The following is a 26,496-nucleotide window of genomic DNA, read 5'->3' as shown; positions in this document are numbered from 1 at the left end:
GAGACTCAGTCTTCGTGGCAATTATTGTGCCAGCAGACTTATGTGTCTGTCGCAATTTTGTGTGGCTTTCACATGTACGTTCCAGGGAGCTCCCGTATCTTACAAAAGTAAGGTTTGTGTGAAAGTGGCATGATCTTAGTCAATGGAAATAAATCAATTTAGCAAGAAATATTATGCGGAAACTTGCGGAAAATGTGTTCCACTGAAAAGCTGTGATAAAATATTTGCAAAACTGTGAGGAGTTATTCTCCCTTTTGGTCGATAATTTACATAAGTGCAATTGCTCCACAATGTTGTGTGCACCAACATTTACTCTCTGGGGACGCCACGAGTCATTTGTTTTGCCCAATTTGCAGTGTTAACGTGTAAGGTCTTCAGCTATGATTAGCATTCCAGTATACATTTTTTTGAGAAGTCGACAGCATTAAAAATTGTCAGTGGAAATAAACTAGTTCAATTGTTTCGTGTCCATTGCTTCGAACAACATTCGTTAATGTTTTTCATAGAATTTAGTGTCATCATGAACAATGTTCGTCTTCATAAAACGATGAAGCGTATCTGTTGGGATCAAAGCCAAAGGCCTCACGTCCACATACTGGTCGCAAGAATCCTCCAGGCTAGAGCACGAGAAGCGTTTTCTGCATCATTGACTCGAGCAACCCGATCCAGCACAAATCCTTGAAATGCTTCATGTTTTACTTTCACACAAGGGTGGGTGAATGAAAAACAAATCCTAAATAACACAATGTCAACAGAGAAGCTTGATAAATTGAGATTTTTGGAAATTTTAACTGGACGCATCATTTGCTTCAAGCTTATGTAAACCATCCACATCAGAACAGCTACTGCCATTTACGGGTCACTTGAATCTTAAAAAAACAAAACAAAACAAACAAAAAAAAAAAGGTTAGACACGTGACCACATGTCAGAGTCGAGTGAAACGCAAATTGTCACTGGAGAAGGAAAGTATCTTCAAGCTTGTGAAATTTGGAGTCTGCCACCTCGGGCTTAGTTGAGTCTTAATTTTTAACTTCAAAAACTCTCCTATACAAACTAGACACGTATAGCAGACTGCCATCCGCTTTATCACAAGTGCTCCCTTTAACACCCACTGCTGCAAACTGTACTTCCTGGTTAACTGGCCCGCTCTTCACTCGCAGACAAATTCATTGGTTCATGTCATAACATAAAACGTTCATAGGACTGACCCCAACCTATCTTGGTTCACTGCTCACCAAGCATACCATCACCCGCACTCTCAGTTCCAACAATTTTATTAACCTCTTTCTTCCCAAAGTCTGCACTACTTTCCATCAACCTCCCTTTAAATTTTCTGGCCAACAAGACTGGAACATTCTGCAACAATTACAAACCCCTATTCCAATGAAAATCGGAACGTTGTGTGCAATGTAAATAAAAACAGAATGTAATGATTTGCAAATGCTTGTAAACCGATATTTCACTGAATACACTGCAAAGACAAGATATTCACCGGTCAAACTGATAAATCTATTTATTTATTTTTGCGAATAGTCACTGATTTTTAATTTGATGCCTGCAGCACCTTCCAAAAAGACTGACGTGACGTGACTCCAGGGACCTGCACGTAGACAAACAACATTGTGGAGCCAACAAATGTCAAAGTAAATTGGAAGGGTAAATACATAAAAACAAAATGATTAAATAACTAAATCACTATCACGCGCCATTCCAATGAATGTAGTCGTAATGACAGCTCTGCACTTTCAAATAAAACCCAAAGGCTTGTTTTTAATGCTAAGCCACCATCACCATGCTTCAAGAGGAATTTTGCCTCACATTTAGTTGTAGGTGGGTGGGGAGTGGGGCGTACGCTCGCGCCGAGATTGCAATTACTTTAACAGCTGACTAGCAGTGCCTCTTTGATTATGTTGGTGGATTAAAAACAAACCCGCAATAATAAGACTACAATGTCAACCAGTGTTGCATCAAATACTGGTACCGGTATCATACTGTGATTTTTAGGGGGCAAAAAAAACATGATGCCATAATTTCTAAATACTGGTACACCGGTTCATCTGTTGTGTGTGCACACAACAGAATCGACTGTAACTCTAACCGTTGCTAAATACTGTACATCATAAGACACAACACAGAGTATTTTAGCTCCCAGGACATAAACACGATTAAACATAAGATTGTGGAGCCACAAAATATCAGTCTTCGGGAATGCTTATTGCTACATAATATTTTATTACTGCGCAGGGAAGAATTGGGGGGGGGGGGGAAGAAAAATTTGTGGGGGGAAATGCACACTGATCACCGTCGTGTGAGGGAGGCCAGGATGGTGGACCAGCCGCCGGGGACTTGTCTCCCACGCCGGCCAGGAGGCCAACCACACGGCCTGGCCAGCACCGGCAATTTCCCCCGCCCTTGAAAAACGCAGATGTTTAAATTCCTAGGGACAGATGCCTGCTTCCCAGAATGCTCTGCAGCGCACTTTGTAAATAGTTACAGCAAACGAAGAGATGTTGCCGTTTGTCTGCATTTGTTTGTGTCACACCGGTGTGTTGTGATCTTTAATTAAAGATGACAGAACAAAGACACATTGCAGATTAAAGAGCAAGAGGAACACTCGAACATACACACAAAAACGTTTTTCTTTTTCTCGGTACTTATTGACCTAACAATTTGACCCTTCGCAAATGAACCTCCCACAAACAGCGTGTTTTGGATGCCTAATGGGAATACCAAGAGGACATGCAGTTTTATTCTTAGTCCGCTAATCGTGTTGGCTACAAGGGAATCGCCACTTCCTGTTTACAAGTGCGCTGTAATCTGGGATGATTTTAGATTACACTCATGGGGCCATCAAAGCGGTTTGGTGCATTAAAACCCTGCCCACACTCCTTATGCAGATCAAACCTGATTTAACGCGGAGACTTGCGGAGGTACGGCAAGAAATGAGGAGGATTCAATTCACGACTTGTTATCACGCGCAAATATTGGGAAGCGACGACAAATCAGCATCTACTACTGGAACCCTCAGTGACATCCAAAACAACACGTCTCTTTTGTTACGTGGGAACAGACACAAAACACGGACCAAGCGGGTTAGCTTGTACATTCGTTAGCTCAAGAGCTGCTTAGCTCACGGGCTACGGAACGCAATAAACAGTGAACGTATCTTTGTTGTGCGGCAGAAGTTAAATAAAGTATGAAATGTAAGACCCAGAAATGTAAAATTCAAGATTTGTCCAGGTATTATTTCCAAATTCATAAAGTCAATGCCTTTAAAACTTTGACAGATCCCGCGGGAACCCTGTTAATGTATTCACAAAGAAATCAAGATAAATTATTTCGGAGGGTAATTAAAAGCTTGAATCGCTGGTGAACTTCGTCGCAGCATCACCGAGTCATTTCACAGGAGCTTTTCTAACACAAAACATTGTCACATGTCAGTCTACTGGAATGTCAAAAACTTCTTCTGTGCAGTATTATTCATCTGAGAGATTTCACATGCTTCAGTCCCGCTGTTTTAGTTTGCAACAAGAGTTCGAATGGGGCCTGAATTACACTTACCACCTGTTATTTTATAACGGGTCCATAAGGAGCTGTTTAGTTGAGGGAGGCAAAAAAAAAAAAAAAAAGTCACATGAGTACAAAATGTTACTGAAGGGAGTTTGTTCACGGAATGGACCATTTTCCCTTTCAATGTACCGTCTTCATAGCAATCACTGTAATTTATCACGTTCTTTGATTCCCTCCCGCCGCCCCTTTCGGAATGAAAGAAAAAAAAAAGAGAGGTCTGAACCTCACACGCACTTGGAAATTAAGTGTGTATGCCCGTTGCCTGGGCCCTTAAAGATTTCATTAAGTCGCCAGTGAGCCCGTTCTATAAAAACCAATTTGCTTACCAGCAATGGGCCGTTGCGGTTTCTTGGTATTGGAGCAACTGGAGGCACGACTGATAGTTCGTGTTGTCCACATTGATTTTGTCAGGAAAATAAGACCGGTGGTTTTGTTTTTTGGTCAACGTTATTGCTCTTCGTCAAGCAGCGTTTTGGCAACATCCATAAATCAGGGGCGTTTGACGTTTGCAATGAGATGCTTTGTCTTCACGGTCCTCAAACTTGTTGGTGCTTTCCCCAAAGTAGCAACTACAGGCAAGACTGGTGGTGGTGGGTTTTGTTGTCCATGTCAATGCCATCAAGGTTATTGTTCTTCATCAGCGTTTTTCTGGCAATATTCGCAAAACAGCAGCTTGCCGATTCGACTGATGCCCGAGGTCGTAATTCTTCATCAGATGTAAATTGGAAAGATTGGAAAAGTCACAACTGGAGGTAGAGTAAATGTGATCTGTTATCGTGTGCCTTATTTCAGTTGAGCTGCACAGCCTTCAATAGTGAATCGTAACACTTGGGCGAAGCGATTAGCACCGGTGATTTGCATGATCCAAACAGATGTTGAAGTCGTCGTTTGTCTGCAATGTTTTTGCTACATCTGAGGTATTTGAGCAAAGGAGTTGATTAATTCTTAGCGATGATTCATAGATTGTCCGGCTCTAGTAGATGATATTAAAAAAATGAAAAAAAAAAAAAAAGACTTGCGGCCGTATAGACTTCAGGACTGGATAAATATTTGGTTAAACAAGTAAATTAATTAAACGTATCCCTTCTACATATGCTATCTTGTGTCCGAAGCAGAGACACGACTCTGAGCCTAGGTCATCGGGTCAAGCTCCGGATAATCATACCACAAATTCTGAGTTCCGGAAAATAGACACCATCACGGAAGATTCAATGAGGGACGGTGTCTGGATGATTATTGTTATTGCCGCTTCAAAGACTTGTGGACATAAGCAGGTGACGGGGTCACATAACTTAGTGACAAGGAGAATGCAGCTAGGCATGTCGAGCATTTTTTTTTTTTTTTTTTTTGACAGCTGCCGGAATGACCTGCGGGACCTCTACCACTCAAGTTGGTCTTTCCAGTTTAAGACAACTTTCCGACATGTACAAGAGAGTGCTCCGAACATTTCAATTATTTCATTATTCTTTTATTGTGTCCAAATTCTGCATCATTTTGTTTTCGCTCCTTTAATTATGCCACCACCACACAAAGGCTCTCATTACGAACTGTCACATTGTATGCGATTGTTGAAATTTGATCATAGGTTAAAGACAGTAGAACTTTGTGATTCAGATTCGTTCATGCTTCAGTTTTTCATGAGCTATTAATGCCTAGATGCTAAATGTCCCCTATCGGGCCACCAATAGTGACGTTCAAGTGGCCCGACACAGTCACGTGGTGGCCTTTGGGGCAGCATTAATTTTGAGCCCTAATTTTACTTTTGCACATAGTGAACACCCACCACGCCACCAGCACAGGTGGTCATGCAAATCATCAAAATGCGGTTTTGTGGTCACGGATAAAATTAATTTTGGCACCTTTGTTTGGTGAGCTTTCAGAAGCATGCAGTGCCGCAGAACTTAAGACTCAAATCAAGCTTTTAAATAACAGGATAACCGGAGGATCTGCCTGAATTGGAGCGCTGTCATTTCATTTATTCAGCGAGCAGGGAATGAATGAAAGATGAAGAATTATTTTTTGCAGAAGGATCCTCGTGAGCCACACAGGTAAGTCTCGGTTCCATCTTAATGTACACGGGGTTAGTCTGCAATTTTTTATTTATTTTTTTAATCGGAATTTGGGTTGTACTTATTGGATTTTTGGATTGTACCTGTTGGTTTTTAACGATAAAAATAATTAAGTCAACAGAAAAGTAATTTTCAGCATGATGAAAAGATTTTGGAATATAATAACCGTTTTGAAAAACTAGGTCAAAAACTTTTTTTCCCAATACACAGTTTTCATACGGCAACTTTTCAAACTGTCTAAAGGGAGGCTAAAAATGTTTCAAAACACTGCTTTATAGTCTTTTAAATAGATGTCCCACAGCAATAATTGCTTTCGAAAGCAGTGCGGGAGAGTGGCTTGTTAAACTTCACAAACGCCTGGAATATTATTTGACAGCCACGTCATCGAGCTTCTATTGCAGCTCCGGCAATTTATTGAACATTATTATAAAAAGATGTGAGGTACTTGTGGCAGTGCGTAAAGCAGCTGAATACTGATTCCTAAGACTGCCAATCGAAAAAACAGCACCTTTTTAAGTCAGTCATTGAAAATGAGTGCTGACCAGAAATGTCAGTTGCATTAAAAAATAAAAAAATTAAAAAAAAATTATAAAATTCACTTTGAATTTGCGCAAAACATTTATGAGACAAAAGGGGCTGTGTGTGAAGCGCCTCAAGGACACAAAGTATACATTTGTGGACTACAGCCAGTAGATCCCGTGGTGACCAAAAAAAAAAAAAAAAAAAGAATTTGCGCTGTTAGCCGATAGTGTTTTGCGTGGGTCACGTGTGTCCGAAGACAGAGTCTCAGTTATGTGTGTTCCAATAACTCAGAAAAAAAATAAACCACAGTTAAGATGTCTCTGCTATTGCTGAGAGAAGAATTTCTGATTGTGGAATTTCCAAAGGCTGCCTGTTGCAGTCCACCAAATGGACAGTTTGTTTGCAACCTCTGGCCCCTCCAGCTTTCATCTGACTTCAAGGAAAAATGCAAAACAACATGTGATGGCTGACAAAGGTCAGCTATTTGTATCCTGAATTGAAAATGTCACCCAGTTTTGGGTGGAAAGTAACATTTTAAGTGCACCTGAATCCAAGACCACAAGGTGTTTTGTAATAACACCAACGTACAATTCGGCCTTTTGGAAAAGCTAACACATACTTGTAATCATCAAAGACAATTCAGTGTTCAATGAAGTTCACGTACATTATGTGTTTTTTCTTTTTTTACATTCCTATGTGGTTTTGTAAATGACAAAGAACAATGTCGTCTTCAGTGCAGGCAATGATTGAAACGGTTTAGATGATCCTCGTTTGGATTGGCAAAAGGAATAGACCACCCCTGTGAATCAGAATGAAATTCCATTCCGATTTGGCTTTTTTTTTAATGCCGAGTGAAGTGTTTATTTGGAGCATTTTCATTCCGTTGGGTCATTCAGAATCATTTTAATCTGAATACATGGTGCCATGAAAATCTGGCTAGTGTGACTGCCACACTCAAATTAAAAGGTTATCAGACTTACCGTGTGGCAATTGCACCTGATGACAGCCTGCGGTTTAAAGTTGGACTAAATGGGGCGTAGCTAAATGTTTGACTCCACACAGTCATGTAAAGGCTTTATACTCCCACGGGTGAAGTCCGTGCGGAAATTTCCCAACTGTGTGGGAAACGTGGACGTGAGACATGTAAACATTCGGGCCTTGCCATGGTCATGGAGCATGTACTAATACTACAACAAAGGAAGTCTTTCCATTGTTTTCATGGCCTCGAGCGATTTGCGGTACCGTTTTACAATAGTAGATGTCGGGGCCTACAGCTGGGAGAGTGATGGAGGGGTGCTGAGAGAGAGCAAGTTTGGGTCCATTACCCCGCGACATGAAGCCAACTTCTCCCAAGTGGCCAATCATTCATGGGCTGAAGTCAGGGTGCCCCATATGATTGTTTGAGATACAGCATTCAGTAACCAATTTGTCCTCTGTAGCCAGGGAGTGTGTGGAGGCGGAATTCTGTCTGCCTCCCCTCACACTTTATCTGTGGTTTTACGCACACTGCAAAACTAAGAGAGACAAAACAGACTCTATTGCAATACAGTAATTTTACCAACAGAAGGTGGTGTTGTCCTGTGTCGATTCTGCTTTTATGAATGATTGCACAATAAGTCTGGGAAGGCTGGCTGCTGGCACCTGCACTTCCCAAACCCCATGTTTATTTGAACAGGAAGTGTGCAAATTCAAAAAAAAAAAAAGTTTTTATATATTAAATCATGGAAACTTTTGGCTTCAAAGTTCAAACAGAAAACCACTACAAAGTTCTTGAAGGTAAACTTAAATGTAAAAGAATTTTACGTTATTATTTCTTTGTTTTCCCCACCACTGCATGTGAAGACAGAAAAATATTCAGTTTGCAATACAGTTAATTAGTCAGCAACCAACAACATTTAGTCTTGAGGAATACCAATGAAAATTCTGATTTCACCAATTACCCCATGGGGATGAATAAAGTTTTCTGAATCTGAATCTGAATCTGAATTAAGCGGTGAATATTTAGAGCCTATAATGCCATAAATGTATGTTTTCCCAAACAAAAAATATTGAGTCTTCAATGAACCCAACGTAGTCTACATGGTTTCTACACAGCGAAGAATGTTTTGAGTCTTCGATCAAGCTAATGTTGATGTCTTCATTCATAGAAAGGGCAATTTTGAGTTTTCAATTCATCTAAGCTAGGGTCTCTATCAATATCGTCTGTAATCTAACATAAGTACACGTTTTTGTAAACATGCAACACAATTTGAATGAATCTCATGGATATAATTCGGGAAACAGGAAAGCAACATGTTGTAAAAGGAGGGCAAACAATAAGTCTTCAAAGAAGTTAACAAATGTGTGTTTGTGATCATCTGAAATGATTAAATCATCCATGAAGCTCAAGGACACATTTTTGTCATCAAAGAAGATGTCAATGTACAATGAAAATTTCCCCACCACGATAACACTGGGAGCCAATGTACTTTTTGAAGCAAGTGACAGCCTACCTTAGCCTGTGGTCTGGTTTTCCAGCCTGCTGTGAAAAGAAAGTTTTCTCTATGAGTAAAATAATCATCATCATCATAATAATAATAGCTATGCCATCATCATCATAATAATAATAGCTATGCCATTGAGCAGTTTATTTGTGTCATGTTTACTACCAGCAGTAGTGAATAACATGATGACTAACCTGAGTCAAACTGTTACTTCGTTTGGGCCCTGTCAGCGCTCGGACGGTACCTAAGACGCTAACTGTAACGGCTAAACAAAAGTACGATATAAACCACAACTCAAGGGTTGTTTTTAAGGTATTAGAAAGACATAAAAATTGAGAATAACATGACCAATTATCCCGGGTAAGTTGCAACCAGGTGTCGGAAGCTTCGTTTTCGTCTTTCAAATAATGGCGGAGGGAAAACCGGATTCGTATTTGTCCCGGTGCTCACTCTTACTACCTTGAGAGCGGAAATCGTCACAGCACCATTTTAAACTGACCAATGAAAAGCCTTCTAACTCCGTTCTTGGTGGAGGACCCGCCCACCCGATTGAGATTGATTCGCAACCATAACTCACAAGTTAAAAATAAAATTTCAAAACTTGCAACCAACACTTCAGGATATGAAAACAAAATTTTAGTGTGAACCAGCAATTTTTTCAAATTCAGAAATAATAGTCTTGTCTAACGATCCTTATTTTTACGTTTAGAATCCACCCACTCTTTGCAAATCGTTTTTACTGATTGCAAATATTTTTTGTTACATTGCATAAAAAACAATAAACAAAAATCTTTCCATACAAAATGTTAAAAAACACAAAAATGTCTTTTCGCTGCCTTTTTTTATGGGTTGTAAAACGAGTGTTTTAAGAATACTTGTGGCTGCCTGGAAAAATACTTAGAAGTACTGTTTGGCTCACTTTGTACAGCTATACATAAAGACCATATAATTCATTTCCGCAGAGAAGTGCTAATGCAGCTCTACGAACGGGAAATGTTGAATCCATCCATTATCTTTTTCAGGGGAAAGGCCCACAAGGGGAGAGACAGAGGTCAAAAGCTGAACTGCTGACTGTGTGACGAGTGGTCAATGGGTAAAACAGCGCACCGATCGCTTGTCAGTCAACCCCATCCGAAATTGAGACGAGCATCATTATTTCCGTATTCACATTTTTTGGTGACATTTTTCTTTGATGTTGGGGAAGACTGCATTACTCAGGTGTACATTATTATCATCTTGTTAAACAGAAGGTGGGTGGATAGTCGGAGGAGCATGCGCTGCGTCAAAGTGAACGTGGAAGCGGCCACCTCTCTTCTCCTCTTCACCGGGGCGGAGAAAGAAGAGGAGGCCGTCTCTCTCTCTCTCTCTCTCTCTCTCTCTCTCTCTCTCTCTCTCTCTCTCACACCCCCCCCCACTCTCTGGCTGCGGTTGCCACTCCATATTATAAAGCTTTGCGCCCTTCCTGCGCGGGAGCCTTCTGGATGTACGCGCGCCACTCGGACGCTCTTTGCACGCCCCCTGTAAAAAAAGCACGCATTCACTCACTGACTTAAGTCGTCCTAACACCTCCTCTACCACGGCCGCCAACAACTCCATTTTTTTCATTTTTAGGTGATATTTTTGGGGCCTCCCTCTTTTCGGATACTAATTTTGACGCGTTGGATATGTGCACACAAGATGATGACAACACCTTTCCTGCCCGTAGAAGTAAAATAAAATAGCCTTTCGCGCACTCGAGCTTGTCCCCTGTCGTTCCATATGAAGAAGCCAAAAGTAAGTGTGGATTTTTATTCAAATTACTATTTTTGCATGCATGCATGCACGGATGCAGCTTTTTATTATTTTATTGTCGTTGTTGCTTGCGTGTGGCACTTTTGCACGTAAGGCTGACTTTTAATGGCGTCCCGGGTCCGGATATGTGTGTTCACACGGCAGCGCAGATTTGACTAATTGAGCACAGCAGCATTGTTTTTATATTAAAATGCCGCTTTTGGCAGTTATGTTGGATGGTTCGTGACCTATATGCGTCATTGGGTCCCTTGAAAAGTGTCATAATACTCTGAGTTTTTAAATTGTTGTTATTATTATTATTATTATTATTATTATTATTATTATCATATCATGCGTGTTTTTGTCAACAAATTCGTGTGGTTAATGAACCTAATAAATGTGATTTTTTTAAGATGATGTGGTCATTGAACGCACGCACCACTGTTACAGGAGTTAATCGTCGTCTTGAAAGGCACTTTATAAAACCAATATAGAAAGATTTTTATTAACATGGTATACTTTATTTCAAAGAAGTTATTGTCGCCCATTAACATATTTGAGATATTTTCTTTGAGATGATGTAGTGCTTGAATGCATTTAGGATCATTTGGTTCCCTTGAAATGCACGCAATAAAAAATGAATCATGCACATGGCAGCTTTTTGTAAACGTGAAAGACATCTTGGAGTTGATGAACCTGATGGTTGAATTTATTCAATTATGTAATCCTTGAACACACCACTGCTTAATGTAAGCAGTGTTGGCTCCCTTGAAAAGCGCTTTGTAAATACAGTATTTTACTGAACATAATTGACAATCGTTTCTTTGAACACTTTGTTGTCGTGAGTAAGCTGCACCGAATGTGGGTGAATTGTGACGTGGTCCCTGAATGCGCCACTGCTTCAGTTCTCAAGCATTACTGGATCTCTTAATAGGCGCTCAAGAACATGCATTGTTTTTGTTAAAAATCGCTGTCTATGTCAACGTAGTTTTTTGACCACTTAGAGTCAAGAAGTGATCATTTAGGTGATTTTGTGAGATGATGCGGTCCTTGAATGCACCGGCACTCATTTAATATAATAATTATTTTTATAATTATAATAATTATTATTATGAGTACCATTCATGTTTTTGTAAACAACTTACTGTCTCCAACTAAGTCAATGAGGCTAATAGATTCTTTCTTCGATGAAGTAGTCTTGAACAGAGCACCAAGGCTTCATGTTCTTTATTCTCATGTTCAAACTGTTTGACCTTTTAATTAACTAATCCCCACAAATACCCCCTTTCTCACAAATATACCAAATATACACCCTTTTAACCTTTGACTTGCCCCCCCCCCCACCTTTTCGAACCAAATATGCACACGCGCCCTTCCCCCAGCTCCCCTCCAAGTAGATTCTCTCCCAATTCGTCCATCCATCCATTTCCCAAAGCGCTTATCCTCACCAGGGTCGCGGGTGTGCTGGAGCCTATCCCAGCTGCCACTGAGAGGTAGGCAGAGTACATCCGCAAGTGGTCGCCAGCCAGTAGCAGTGCACGCAAAGGCGGAAAATCATTCACACTCACAGGCAAACATATATGGACAATTGTGCCCAATCAACCTACCATGCATGTGGGAGGAAGCTGGAGTACCTGGAGAAAACCCATGCCGTCACGGGGAGAACATGCAAACACCACACAGGAATCGAACACATGATCTCTGCACTGTGAGCTGCACCGTAACCAGTCATGCACCGTGCCCCCACCCTCCCCACATCCTTCTTTAAAAATATTTGATTTAGTCCAGTGTCACAAGGCTTCCTCCAAGCATGATGGAAAGTGGCCCATTAATTGTTGCCTCAGTATTGTATAGCCTCAAGAAACAGACAGCGTTTGGGGGTTTTTTGGTGCTATTTCCTCTGATTTCAACTTGATCAATGTGTCGCAGCACAGTAGGCGAGTTGTTTGCATGTCTGACTCACAGTCAAGTGTTTTTTGGCTCTTTGGCTTCTTGTTTCTTAGCTGAATGGGTTCTTTGGGCTCAAATCCTGCTGTAAATATTTTTTTGGGGAGGGGTTGCTTTTTTTTTCCTACTACTGTATTACAATTTTCACATTAACACGGGGCACCACAGTGGACTTAAGTGATTGACTTGAGGTCCGAGGCTTGAATTTCAGCTCATGTCCACCTGTAAGGATTTTTTTTCTCTGAATTTGACCATGAAGCTCTCGTGTAAAGAACCTGCTGCTGGTATTACTTTGTGCTTTTTGTTGGCATTTTGAGCATCTGGGGTTAAATGAAACAAAACAGGTGGCACAGTGCAGAGGTGCAGGGTTTAATTCCGATTCCAGCCTTCCTGTGTGGGTTTTTTCCAGGTACTCCAGTTTCTAAACACTCTAAATTGCCCCTCAGTTTGATTGTGAGCGCGAACGGTTGTTTGTTTATGTGTGCCCTGTGACTGGCTGGCAACCACTTTGGGGTGTACCCCGCCTTCTGCCCAATGACGGCTGGGATAGGCTCCAGCACACCCGCGACCCTTGTGAGGATAAGCGGATTCGAAAATGGATGGATGGATGAAACAAAACCTGGCTTTCATGTGGTTGCTGGCTTCCCCCAAAGCATTGAAGTGCTCTGTTATCAGTAATAAGGAAGTTGTGTTTGTTTGCCTCTTCCAGGAACAAAGCACAAAACTCTTTTAAATACCGGAGAGGAGCCGTCGGGATTTTTATTTTCCAAAACCACATAGACGACATACTGGATTACAATCTTCCTCGCTATCCTTCATCAAGTGGCCATTAATTATCGATTCAAACAGCTCAGTACTTGAACTCAGCACAAAAGGAGGGAAAATAATGAGAATGTTGTGCCATTGCAGTTTTCCTTGCTTAAAGATGTTAGTAAAATGTCAGTGATTGTGCTTTGAGCTGATCATTCAGGGGGGCTATTGAATGCTCGACTCACGGTACGCTGTGCCCCGCAGTGCACGTTTCAGTGACATTTTCATTCCCAACCTTTGTACTTGAGTGTAACAATTGGATCAGGCGATTCGTCATGCCGCAGAGTTGGGCGCAGGCATGGCCAGTTAACCCAAGATTATGCATACTAACACAAGTAGTATTTTTTGGTGTACATTTTAAATTGTTCTATATATTTATACTACATTAATTGTCATGTGTATATGAACAGTCAGGGAGGCAAGAGGCAGTTGTGTCAAAATAATGGTTAGCTTGAAGGTAATAATAAGTACACAACAAAAATCCATTTTTGCTGACAAGCAAAATAATGAGAGGATTTTGAGAGAGGAAAAAAAAAACTGTACCATCTGCCTCACAGTCAATTACGAGGTTCCAAGACAAGATAAGATAAGATAAGAAAACCTTTATTTGCAGCATAATTATGAAATGGAGAAGTAGAAGAATAAAAATTATATATCAAGTTCAATAAAGTATATATGTAAAGTTCTGGGTTGGAATCGCTCTTGCCAAAAGTTAGCTTTGTGACTCAGTCTGTGAATGCTGCTTTGCCTACATGTGCGACTGTTGACGATTGGCCCGCGACCAGTGCGAGATGTGACACGTTTTCTCTTGCTAAAAGTCAGTCTAGGTAAATTAAAGAAGAAATTGTCGGCGATGTGTTGCTAGAGCAAACTATGCTAGCTAAGTAAGCTGGAGAAGCTTTAACATGCACTGAGACAAGTTTAATCGGTCACGACAATTTAGTGGAAGACGCTTTGCTCCCGTAAAATAGTAATGGATGTACTGTCACAAGACTTAAGCTTGTTCCATGCTAGTTTACTTAAAAAGCACCAAAGCTGAGTTGTTATCACCTCTAGAAGTAAATGTCCGCCTAGCTGCCTCATTGTATACATTCCCGCGTCCCGGGTCCAAGGTCGGCAGCGCCGCTTTGCAGTAATTACATCAAACTTGTTTTTTTGATCTTTTTTGAGATTAAAGCGACCCCAGTCCCTGGGGGTCATCCTGTTTTTCTTGGAAGTCCATCATTTGTTGCTGGAAGAGTGCGTCTGTCAGCAATAAATGTCCATGCGGTTATCACAGAACTACCCAAATATTGATTCCGGGTGTCTCAAATATGGTTTTTAAACAATGAATTATTGTTCTGAGGCAGAAATGTTTGTGTTGACCATTTTTTGTGGTCAACTGAACCCAGTTAGTTGATTCAATCCCCTCACCCCCACACCCTGGCCCTCGCTGTCCATTTTTTGCCTGTACTGTAAATCCTGTGATTGTCTGTCAATCACTTCAGGGCAGTGGTTCTTAACCTGGGTTCGATCGAACCCCAGGGGTTCGGTGAATCAGACTCAGGGGTTCGACGGAGCCTCTGCCATGGAGGTTAAGGCACACCCGACTCAACATGTCATTTAGTTACGACACGTCGGCTTGGCCATCACTGGCTGCAGATGATCACATTACATTGCTTGTCCAGTCTGTGCTGCGGGAAATTTACTTTGCTCAGTAGTCAACGTGTGACTGTCGTGATCGTACGTCGTGTGATTTTTTTTTTTTTTTTGGGGGGGGGGGGGCGTTTTAAAACCTACCATGTCGGGCAAAAAGTCAGACGAATATGTACAACATGGCAGAACGTAATGGGACTCAGCGTCCTATCTGCATGATTTGTCATGCCAAGTTGAGCAACTCTCATCTCGCACCGGGAAAACTGAAGGAACACTTCTTGAATCATATTTTTATTTTTCACTCAGGGTTCGGTGGATGCGCATGTGAACTGGTTGGGTTCGGTACCTTGGTACCGCTCCAGGGTGTATCCCATCTCTCCTGCCAAAAGACAGTTTTGGTAATTAAAGACTAAATCATGCTATAGTGGTCGACTGGTTAGCACATCCGCCTCACAGAGGTACGGGGTTCCATTCCGGCCTTCCTGTGTGGAGTTTATATGTTCTCTCAGTACCTGTGTGAATCTTTTTCTGGATACTCCGGTTTCCTCCCACATTCAAATAGAGTGAGCGTGAGCGCAAATGTTTGTTTGTCTCTGTGTGGCCTGCGATTGGCTGGCATCCAGTACAGGGTGTACCCCGCCTACTGCCCAAAGACAGCTAGGATAGGATCCAGCACACCTGTGACCCGTTTTAAGATAAGCGGATCGAATAATGGATGGATGGATGGATGGATGGATAAAATGTCCATGCATGCTGCTAAATTTGTAGCAACCCCTCAGAAACCATGGATGTATTGTATGCTCAGACCATGGAAACCAGTCAGGGCTTACCCTGCTTCTCTTGCCGTAAAGTCAGCTGTGAGGTATGGGAAATTGAGAAATGCATGGTTCTCCATGTTGTAGCACGTGTAACGTTAGTCTTTTTTTTTTTCAATGTCGTCAAATAATGGGCCATTGAGTTCATGCAGTGAAAGCCATTACAGGTTATTATGTACGTTGAGGCCCACTAATCAAGACGAGATTGGACCTCTGCCAATTCCTTTTGACATTTCGTCACTGCAGTTTTTCAGTGCATGGGATGAAGGAAGAGCCCTCTGATTGACACATGGTTCCCTACAGGCAAACGGTGTCCTGGTGTGAACGCTCGTCAAAACCCACACCGGTTTTTCCACTAAAAATGTGCCTCAAGGGGAGACCCTGAGTGAACAATAGTCCAAACATAAGATATTTTCGACATTCTGATTGGTGTGCAATGAACAAGAGGATATGTTTTACCTCCTGCTTTGGATTGTTGGATTCATTGGCTCAGATTGTTTTTTTATTATGCACATATTTACTGTACAGCCATGGTAGGAATTTCCAAGCTGTCACGACACGCTTCCAACAGCACTCGACAGCTTAGGCTTTGCATTATTTCTATAGCACTAACTCCCCACCGACGGATAAGGCAATGCGTTTCTTCCGCTGCCCAGGCTTTGCAGTATTTGTAAGTATAACATTACATCACCCATGGCTTGCCATTTGACTTTGGAGCAACATTACAAAATTTCCGCCTGGCAAGAAGTTTTTCAGCCCCCAACTACAGTTCTGCGACAGCTTGAAAAGTTTCATGGCTGTCTCACTGCTCCAGTCATGTCGTAAAACTTCTGCTATTTGTGGCAATTTTCTCGAAAACAGCATTTGTTCTTGACAAACCACTCAGCGTAAGGCTTGCTACTATCACTACAGTTGAAAACACTAAAGTCTTAGGATGCGTTCAAGCTGAAGGGATATCGGATTCAAATGATTCAGATTTCTTTTCAAATGCAATTTTTTAGGGCTGACTGTCCATACGGATTTTAGCAAGTGTTCAAATACGGATTTGGCCTTGTTCAAACTTGGCCACATTTGACCCATCTGACAGGTTTCTGGAGCAACATTGTTCATTTAGGATTTCTCGTGAACCATTTTTTTCACACTCCGGTTCCCACAATTTCACATGATCCATCAACTACATCCCATTGTGATACTGATCGAAATTTTCTGTATTAACTCATCCTTTCATATGTTGTTATCGACTGACTCATTTCTCTGAGCTCATTTGGGACAAATTGCAAAGTATTTTTCACACGGTATCACATCCACATTTTGCATGACATATAATTCCCTTCACAGAATGAATAAAGTATCTATCTATCTAGCTACCCATTCCTGGCCCATTCCTGAGCTAGCTAGCTAGCTAGCTCAGGAATGGGCCAGACAATTGATTATTCCAATTGCCCGTGAGCTAGAGAATCAGTGCTTGAGATAGCGGTAGACTATGAGATAGTCCCCAAATTGAAAAAAACAGCACATATGGTGTGACTGAGTAAGTTTAGCGCAGCAAAGCGTTGCTTTTCACTTCGACTTGATTATACAAAGCCGTACATTGGTGGGCAATTTGTACGCAAGGTGGAATGCACGTTAGCGACTAGCGAGCTAGCAACTAGGAAGGAATTGGACTTAAGTGCAACGGGCATTGTCCTGAATATGTGTGAATTTTATTTCATGAAACTCTGATTCTGGATGGTATGGTAAAGAATAACGCACATACCCATGCGTTGCCACCACTCACCGAGGCGTCGTTTCTCCCAACTTCAAACACCCCCGTATGCATATCGTCTTCATTGCGTTCAAGGAGCATACTGCGCATTTCAAACGTTGTCTACGAACATCTGCAGCATCAGACACCAGAATGACAATGCGTCAAGGTAATTGTTCTCTGCGCCAATAAGATGATGTATCTTTGCTGTACGTTCATCTGTGAGGCCTAGTTTTTCCACAGCAGAGCCACATCAAAGCGCAGGGAATCTGACCACAGTTTGTTGGTTCTAATTTAAAATAATGTGAAAAATAACTCATAAAAACACATGAAATATTGAAGACTGGGCTGTTATGTATTTAAGAATCGTAATTGATTTCGGGGCGCATTTGTTTCAAAAGTTCACACGGTCAACATGGGGTTCCTGTCCTTTGAAGTGGCAGATTTTGCATAAGGCAACTTATGTGGGCCATTTTTTTCAATCTCAGATTTCAAACGCGCTTGGTATAGTTTGACTTTTACCCATCAGACGCTCTCCTTCACCCCTTTCACGCAGCCTGTCTTCACCAGCTTTTTCCTGAAGGGATTTACGTTGTGAAAGGTTATCATGTTTTCCTCGCTCATTTTCAACGTTGTGTTAGGATATTTCAGTAAGTCGGGAAAAGGGGACAAAGTTTACATGAGTTTTTCGGGTTGATTTAAAATGTATTTCTTTCGGTATTACTGCAGAGCTGTTTGTCACAAGACGGATGGTTAAAAAGTCGTCTGGAAGCTGTGGTGGATTCAAGCCACAAAAAACACTTTTCAAGGTGGCAACTTGGCAAGCAAGGGATGGAAAATGGGACCACCCCAGCTTTATTTAAGATGTTAAAGGTTGGAATTCATCAAACCTTTGAAGCAGTATTTTGCTTATATTTGTTGAGTCCTTGTTACACAATACTTCCCATGATGTTTTTTTTTTTTTTTTTTAAATCTTGCCCACAAGAAATAGACGCCACAAAAAAAAAATTAAGCTAATACTAAAACGAATAAAAACTAAATTAGAACAAAGCATTTTCAAAAAAAAAATTAAAACACACAAACACATTCTGAAAACTAATTAAAAACAAATAGATGACTAATTATTCATCCATCCATTTTCTGAATCGCTTTATCCTCACAAGGGTCACAGGACATGCTGTAGCCTATCCAAGCTGTATTCGGGCAGTAGGCAGGGGACACCCTGAACTGGTTGGCAGCCAATCGCAGGGCACACAGAGACAAACAACCATCCGCGCTCACACTCACACCTAGGGACAATTTAGAGTGTTCAATCAGCCTGCCCTGCATGTTTTTGGAATGTGGGAGGAAAAGGGAGTACCCGGAGAAAACCGGCGCAGGCCCGGGGAGAACATGCAAACTCCACACAGGAAGGCCGGAGCCGGGATTGAACCCACGACCTCTGCGATGTGAGGTCGCAACCGGACCGCCAGATTACTAATTAATAATATAAAAATAAATAATAATATCCAAAACTTTTATTATAGTATCGTATCATAGCCCTGTTGCACTGTTGTATCATCACAAGGTCTGTCAGTGTCACGGGGTAAAAAAAAGATTGAATACTTGCCTTGATTTGTGACGTTCGCAAGAAGAAAGCAAGTGATTTATTTATTTTATTTATTTATTTTAAACAAGCGTTGACAACTTAAAGGCCTTCATGAGAATCGAAGACTCAAAGCTGTGTCAGAAAATTCTTCCCTTCTTAAATCTTGTGATTAAACCCAGATGCTGGAGAGTTGAGTTGACGATTTCCCGTCTACTCTTTGTGGTAACATGGGATTTAATTGACCAAAATTAGCAAACAAATTAACATATGCATTGTTTGAATGGCATTTTATTTTTTCAATGCTATTCGTGGTAATACTTCAGAATCTAAGGTCTGCATCAATGGAGCATGAAAAAAATAAAAAATAAATTGGGCAACAGCAGCGTCTCATTGCCTGGTTAGTCTTGAGATGAGGTTCTTGCGCAGTGGTTCTCAATCTGGGTTCGGTGAATCGGTCTCAGGGGTTCGACGGAGCATCTGCCATGGAGGTTAAGGCACACCCGACTCAACATGTCATTTAGTTACGACACGTCTGCTGCAGATGATCACATTACATGGCTTGTCCAATCAGTACTACGGGAAATTTAGTTCGCTCAGTCGTCAACGTGTGCCTGTTACGATAGTATGTCATATGATTTTTTATTTTTTAGAATTTTTTAAATACATACTATGTCGAGCAAACAAGTAAAATAAAAAAAGTGGTCGGACGAATATTTACAACATGGATTCACATGCCTCACGGAAAGTGATGGGACTCAGTGTCCTGTCTGTATGATTTGTCATGCCAAGCTGAGCAACTCAAAACTGAAGGGAACACTTCTTGAATCATATTTTTATGTTTCACTAATGAAAGGTTCCGTGAATGTGCATATGAACTGGTTGGGTTTCGGTCCCTCCAACAAGGTTAAGACCCACTGTTCTAGCGGCTTCTCGCATCCACCGTGCTCATCACAGTCATAAAAGAGTAGATAGTTGTGTCGTAAAAGATCTGATAAAATTCTTCTGTAGCACAAAGCTTGTACAGTGAACCTTTGTCATTCACCATGGCCAATTCCACCGACTGATATTTTTATTTTCCTTGTATAATATAAAACACACATATTCAGGGTTATTGCCGTATTTTTGTGCTCTTTTGTGTATTGAATGCCCTTTCACGTCGGGAAGTGCAGCTGGTATTGCCGATGCACTTTCAGTCATTGAACTGGACAAACAATCAAAGACATTGATACAAAAAAATGAAAACACCCGAAAGAGTTGCTGTAGGCCCCAGTTCACATCCAGACACTCACGTGCCAACACAACACACAAATATGACAGTATAGCGTTCATATAACTGTTTTTCTAGACTTGCACTCTAAAATCAAGAAAGGAACCGATCCATTACTTGTCCGAGCGCTCTGGGTTTCGAGATTTCTTGATTAAAATCACATAACAAAAATGGTTGCCAAACTTGCACTGGGCATGAAACTAGAGCCCGACATGTTTAAAGAATCGGCCTGTTGCCCGAGCGTGACTTGCCTTTGCCTAATTTCTTCTGCATGGGAGCCCTCATCGCTCCCATCAAATGACATGAGCAGCTCTGTGTTCATAAATTGATGCAGAGACATATGAGAGTTCCAACGTCTTCTAAGACAACCGGATGACTGAGAGTATGCACAAGGGTGACATTTGTGTCTAAACTATTAATATAGGACATTCGACACATTTTTAGGGGGGAGTTTAATGTACGGAATATGTTCCAGATTCACTCGTGAAAATACGTGACTAAGAGAGTCCAAAATGCAAAAACGAAAAATAGTTTTCCTGCACATAGACACATTTTAAACACATTTAAAAATCTCTTTATCAATCCCAGTAGATGTTGACCGTAAAGCTGACTGAAGAAATCAAACATTGTCTTTTTGAACCCCAAAATGTTGAACCAAACCATAAACTGTGTTAGGTTTAAGGTTTTTTTCTGGACAATGGTCTTTTTTTTTGGGGGGGGGGGTGAAGAGAAAAACTCTTTTGGCTGTCACTTCAGCCTTCGCCGGAGAATTTTTCTCTTCACCAACAAAGACCATTGTCTGGAAACAAAAGAAACCTTAAATTTAACTTAATTAATAAATAGACAATCTGAACGTCAAAGCGCATATACAGTGCTCCCTTGCTACTTAGCGGTTTGGTTATTGCGGATTCATTCTACCGCGGATATTCAATTGTGATCATAACGTCATGTATGAGGAGTTTTACCTTGTTATTTTGGCACGTTTTGGTGGTATTTTTCCTCCTTTGAAGTCAGACCAGTCAAAAAATGTCAATTTCCTGATTGAAATCCGAAGTGCTGGAGTGCGAGGAGTGTCATTGACGTCATTTGCTATCAAAATTTTTTTTGGTGGGAACGTCTGGGTCAACTGTGGTCATTAAGCTTGGAAAGTAAAAAAACAAACAAACAAAAAAACCAAAAACATTCAGACGTAGAGCCCACCCTCACCCTCCATTTTTTTTATCCGAAAGAGAAACTTCCTGTATTTCACAAGTAGCGGTCAGGTTTCTCTACCTAAGTGATTAGCGTGTAAACATTGCAGGGGATCTCTTGTTATAATTGTCATGTAGTACAATGTTTTTGTTAGCATTGAATGATAAAGGTTATCCCTCAAATAGCGATTAGCCGTCGGGTGTGTTATCGGCTTACACTTCCCTTAAATAGACACCTCCCTTTTCCCTCGCTAACAAACAACCGTTCAATCTTGTTTTTATCAATTTAATGCTAACATGTTGCAAAGAGCAATCCAGACTTAACGTTAGCGTAAAGTATATTTTGTTTCCACCAAATGGTCCTGTCAAGTCTAATTCAAGTCAGCACAAATATAATTTGGAACCATGAGTCCTGTTCTTGTGATTCCAGCGGCCGTCAGTTCGGTTGCCGAAGAGCGACGTGTTTTAAGCCTGTGGTCGGGTCAAGGCCAGTGTCAGGATTTCAAATTCGTGTTCCTAGCTATGGTTATGGTTTGCTTGGCTTTAAGCTTTTGGGTTAGAATGTCAAGCCTTGGTCTGGTTTTCAAACAATTATCAGGATTCGAAGGCTTTCAAACAAGGTTTAAGGTTACAAATTAACGGTTCAATCCTCGGTTCGGGTTTTAAAGTAGTGTTTCAAGTTTGGCTGGAGGTTACAAATTCATGTTTGTTGTGCTTTTGGTAGCTCAATCAGAAGTGTGTAAAACAAATATGGAAAGATGGAAAATTTAACACTTCAAACAGCAAAGAAGACATCGTCCAGTTGCCTGTCGAATTAGTAAGAAGACTCCCTCCAGCCTCAAGTGTCTCTCGTCTGTCTGTCTGGCGTCTGTTCTTATTCATCCGTATTAGATCGAACGCTTTAAGTGCTGCTCAGCAGACAGGCAGAGCTCAAAGGCTAAATCGATTAGCACATGAAGGGCAGCAAGCGAGAGTCCATCCATGGGGGGACGGGAGGGGGGAATGCAGCACGCTTCCTGTTTTTCTGCCTGCTTTGGTATTTAACCTTTTTATTCGACCGCTCAGTGGTCTGATTTTTATTGACATGTTTGGTAATAATGATATGCAGACCATAAAAGACTTCAGAGGCGGTCAGGAGTTTCTTATCTTTATGATTTTAGTGCCAGCTGCGAGCGGGACAGAGGACTTGATGCCATTCTGTAGAGTTGAAAGGAAACCGGGAGTTATTGCTTTGTTCAAGGCGAGACGTCTAACGTTGCCGGGATGTTACTACTCGGACGCAATGAACAAATCTAAAAATTTTTGTAATTTTTACGTGCTTCGAATTTGGTAGCAATCGGGACAGAATCTCTTCCTTTCAACGAACCGCAGGAAATGTCACGAAAATGGCGGCTTATTTTCGGGAAAAGACACAGAAACACTCACTGCTCTTTTGGTTCGGGTTCATCTTTTTGTGGTTCTACTCATGATAAACATGCCTACTAAATTTCATGTTGCCAAGTGAAACTTTGGTCAAGATGTATTCGTGTTATCTGATGACAAGTCATGGAAATGGCCAAAATGACCATAAAATGGTCTCTTCAAACAAAAATGTACTTTCCAGGAATGGCTCCCTGAGATTTTTTTGTCAGTCTTCCCACGATAGGCATGCCTACCAAAATTGATGTGAAACACATTTTTGCTACATTTTTCCAAACAAAATGAACCAATGGCGAGTCATCAAAATTGATCGGACATGTTCAGCCCACAAGTAATGACGATCACATAAATATTCTAAAAGTTGAGTGTATGTGCTTCAAATTTGGTAGCAATCAGACAAACGTCTCAAGGACAAGTTCACGTTAAAATCGCAGACTTTCTGTGTCTTTTCGGGTCATTGCTTCATGACCTTTTTTCCGATTATTGTCTTCAGATGTGTTTTGTACCTCCTTGGTCTCTTCATTGTGAGTTGGTGTCGCTTATCTAAATCTGTGAGAATTGTTTTGTTTATTATTATTATTATTATTATTATTATTTTTTTTTTTTTTTTTTAGGCGAACTTTGCATCGCCTCAAAAACCATGAAAGGATAAATCTAAGAGACGATAGGGCTCTCTATAGGAAGGGGAGCATTCAAAAACCTACAACATACATGTCGTATTTAAGCCATGAAATGGGTCAACGGGCTGTCACTTAAAATAGTGCTTTTCTACCTCAGGTACTGTTACCTCATTCAGCTAACTGATGACGCAGCATCAGGAGCAATCGGAGTTCATTATCTTGCTCAAAGACGCTTCTACATGGTCGCAATTCCTAAAGCTCTGAGTTCGGAAACAACCACTCTACCCCTGAGTCATGCCGCCCCCGAAATGGGAAACAGATGAGACAATAGGGCTCAGTGTGTGATGAAGAGTTACCAAACTTGTTGTGATTCATACTGATCTCATGGTGAGCAAAAATTCTTTATTGTCAAAAGCGTCTGGACTGGGTCACATGTGTCGGAAGACGGAACCGCGCTAACGTGGCTTCCTCTGCTTTTTAGGCATGGCTTTTTGCAACTACTCATGATGGCAAGCCTCCTAAATTTCATAATGCTGAGTCAAACTGGCTTCGGGGGCCGAATATTCCCAAACCTCTGGGTGTACCACTGGAACAATTACGAGTCAACAAAACTTTTGTTGGTGAAAAATCACGGGGCCGCCTCTGTCATTGGCAACATTTATTGACTTTGAGCAACGCTTCGAGACAACAGATGGCAGCTATTAGTGGCTATTTGGAACAGCATTGCAAAGATTAGCAACTATTTGCCACTCGTATGGGAACCTTTGGGACTGTTTGAGCAGCAAGGGTTTGCGAGTGTTTGGCCACGTAGCAAATGGCTCATCAGGGGTGCAAAATGTTGCAAGGACGTTTGCCACAGACTCTCCAACAGTTTTATTGTTTGCAAAAAGTTTTGAACGTGGCGACAAGAAAAACTCTTTGCGGCCATGAACTGTTTGCGAATGTCTGTTTTTTTGCAACCTTTTGCAGCCTTGATCAAACCTTGTTGGGAAAAAAACGATATTCGGATTATGTGCAGACACTTGCAAGCCTTTGCCACTCAGTGAGATATCATTGTCATTTTTCTGCCGTCCATTGTCAAAGATGTTTCGATTTTTTTTTAAACAATCTTTAGAGTGCCGAATGGTGCGCACAAATGGGTTGTAATTTATTGGTAACCATGTTCACTTGGTCTAGAGCATTGGCGAATCAAAACGAACTTTGGCGACACGTCTTCAAATGCTTTTCGCTGCTTTGCAAACACTTGTCACTGCTAGCGATAGTACGGACTTGCAAGGACATTTTGTTGTGCTGTTCTAAAACTTCGTCGAGACAAGAAAAACTTTTGTGAATATGTTTGCAACCTTTTACATACCTTGACGAAACCCAACAGTCACTACGTTGGCAAGCATTCGCCGCTCAGTGAGGTACGGGTTTAAACTGGCTCCGGGGGCTGAATTTCCAAATTATTTGGGTGCTCTACTGAACCAAGTTCATCAAAATTTGCCGCCATGCTCCACCCACACAAAATGCAAAATTTTCACAGTGTTGTGTCAGCAATCTGTCTTGAATATGTGAAACACATTGAAATTTGATTGCCGTTGGATCAAAATCTCAAAGACAGTTTCCTCTGATTAAGACCCCTGGAAATGGTCAAAATGATCCTTAAATGTCCACTTCAAATCTATACCTGTGTGTCTTCAGGCTTGACAGCCTTAAAGACCCATGTGTCTACTCAGGATATAGCTGTCAAAACCAAGAATGTTTTAACTACAGCTGTTGCTCGACCTATAAAGCAAACGTCCCCGACCAAAAAACAATCACATGAGATCAACATCTGGATGGCTCAGGCATCTTTAATCATCTGCAGCACTAATCCTCACCATTGAAACGTATCGCAAAACAATGACGCAGGGCCAGAGATTAGGGTGAAATCACGGAACCTGTGTCATGCGAGGCCCTGCATGTTCCACTTGATGGGATTATTCCCAGCTAATGATGCATCGCAGCGGCGACGGGGGGAGGGTCGACGTGGCCGTCATCAGATCAGTCACACAGGCTATTGCTCGCCATACAATGGCCATAATTCACTAACAGTGCCTACACACAAACTTGGGCTTCACTATGCTTGCATTGGAATACGTCCACAATCGGCAATAACAGCACGTATAAGACACTGCGTTGCCACAGGTACCTTGAAAAAGGAATTTAGTTACTTTACAGCAAGGGTGTCAAACTCATTTTTGTCGCGGGCCACGTTATTGTTACGGTTTCCCCTCGGAGGGCCGTTATGACTGTGAATTTTGTAAAACCATATCAATGTTGAACCACCTCCACATATTACATACACAGCGAACAACAAATTGGTAGATAACTTGTTTTAAAATCAGAAGTGAAGGATAATGGCTTGTTCAAATATTGTTTTGGATTACATATGACAATTTAAAATTTTGGTTCAGACTTTAGCAATCATCATGGAAGCTGACATGCTTGATTTGCTTTCGCGGGCCACCTGAAATGATGTGGCGGGCCAGATCTGGCCCCGGGGCTTTGACTTTGACACCTGCGCTTTACAGAAGACTTGATTTGAAAAGTAACTCAGTTACTTTACTAATCACTTGATTTTAAAAGTACCAAAATTACATGACAAGTTAACATCAGTCCACATAAAATCGACCACTGATTTTGACAATACAGTAATCCCTCGTTTATCGCGGTTTTAATGGGGACCAAAACCACCCGCGATAAACGAAAATCCGCGAAGTAGCGACCAATTAACAAATACAGGTTAAAAAAAAAAATATATATATATATATTTTGTATATATATTTTTTAATGTTTGAAAAAATCCGCGATGCACTGAAGCCGCGATAAACGAATAGCGACGGATCACTGTACTGTACTGCAATTGAAGTGCATTTTTTACCGTAATGTTTCAGTATAACGTGTTTTTAAAAAAAATACAATCAAAATAAAAAATCAAAACACCCTTCTTGACTTTTATCTTTTTAAAAAAGGAGTGTCTGGATTTCTATTTTGTCAGCAAGTAAGGCGTGAATCTTTGAAA

The 26,496-nt window shown here is 41.1% G+C and overlaps 1 protein-coding gene and 1 long non-coding RNA gene across 3 annotated transcripts in view; one reads left to right on the top strand and one right to left on the bottom strand.

The window, feature by feature from the left end:
* Nucleotides 1-8,153: 8,153 nt before the first annotated feature.
* LOC109530887 (uncharacterized) lies at nt 8,154-9,099 on the bottom strand. The gene is made up of 3 exons (XR_002171085.1): nt 8,994-9,099; nt 8,840-8,910; nt 8,154-8,683 (listed from the first exon to the last, which is right to left on the bottom strand). It is a non-coding gene; the product is annotated as an uncharacterized LOC109530887 (long non-coding RNA).
* A 977-nt stretch (nt 9,100-10,076) lies between these two features.
* Nucleotides 10,077-26,496, top strand: part of kitlga (kit ligand a) — a 39,911-nt gene continuing 23,491 nt past the window's right edge. The window contains exon 1 of one of the 2 annotated variants that reach the window (XM_019894841.1): nt 10,077-10,418. In XM_019894841.1, the coding sequence (XP_019750400.1) occupies nt 10,404-10,418 (15 nt within the window). In that variant the 5' untranslated portion in view covers nt 10,077-10,403. The remainder of the gene's footprint in view (nt 10,419-26,496) is intronic. The other variant, XM_019894842.1, reaches the window with a different exon arrangement.

This window comes from Hippocampus comes, unplaced genomic scaffold (assembly GCF_001891065.2).
Source record: "Hippocampus comes isolate QL1 unplaced genomic scaffold, H_comes_QL1_v1.1 scaffold319, whole genome shotgun sequence".
NCBI lineage: Eukaryota > Metazoa > Chordata > Actinopteri > Syngnathiformes > Syngnathidae > Hippocampus > Hippocampus comes.
This window is presented reverse-complemented; position numbering and strand designations above follow the sequence as displayed.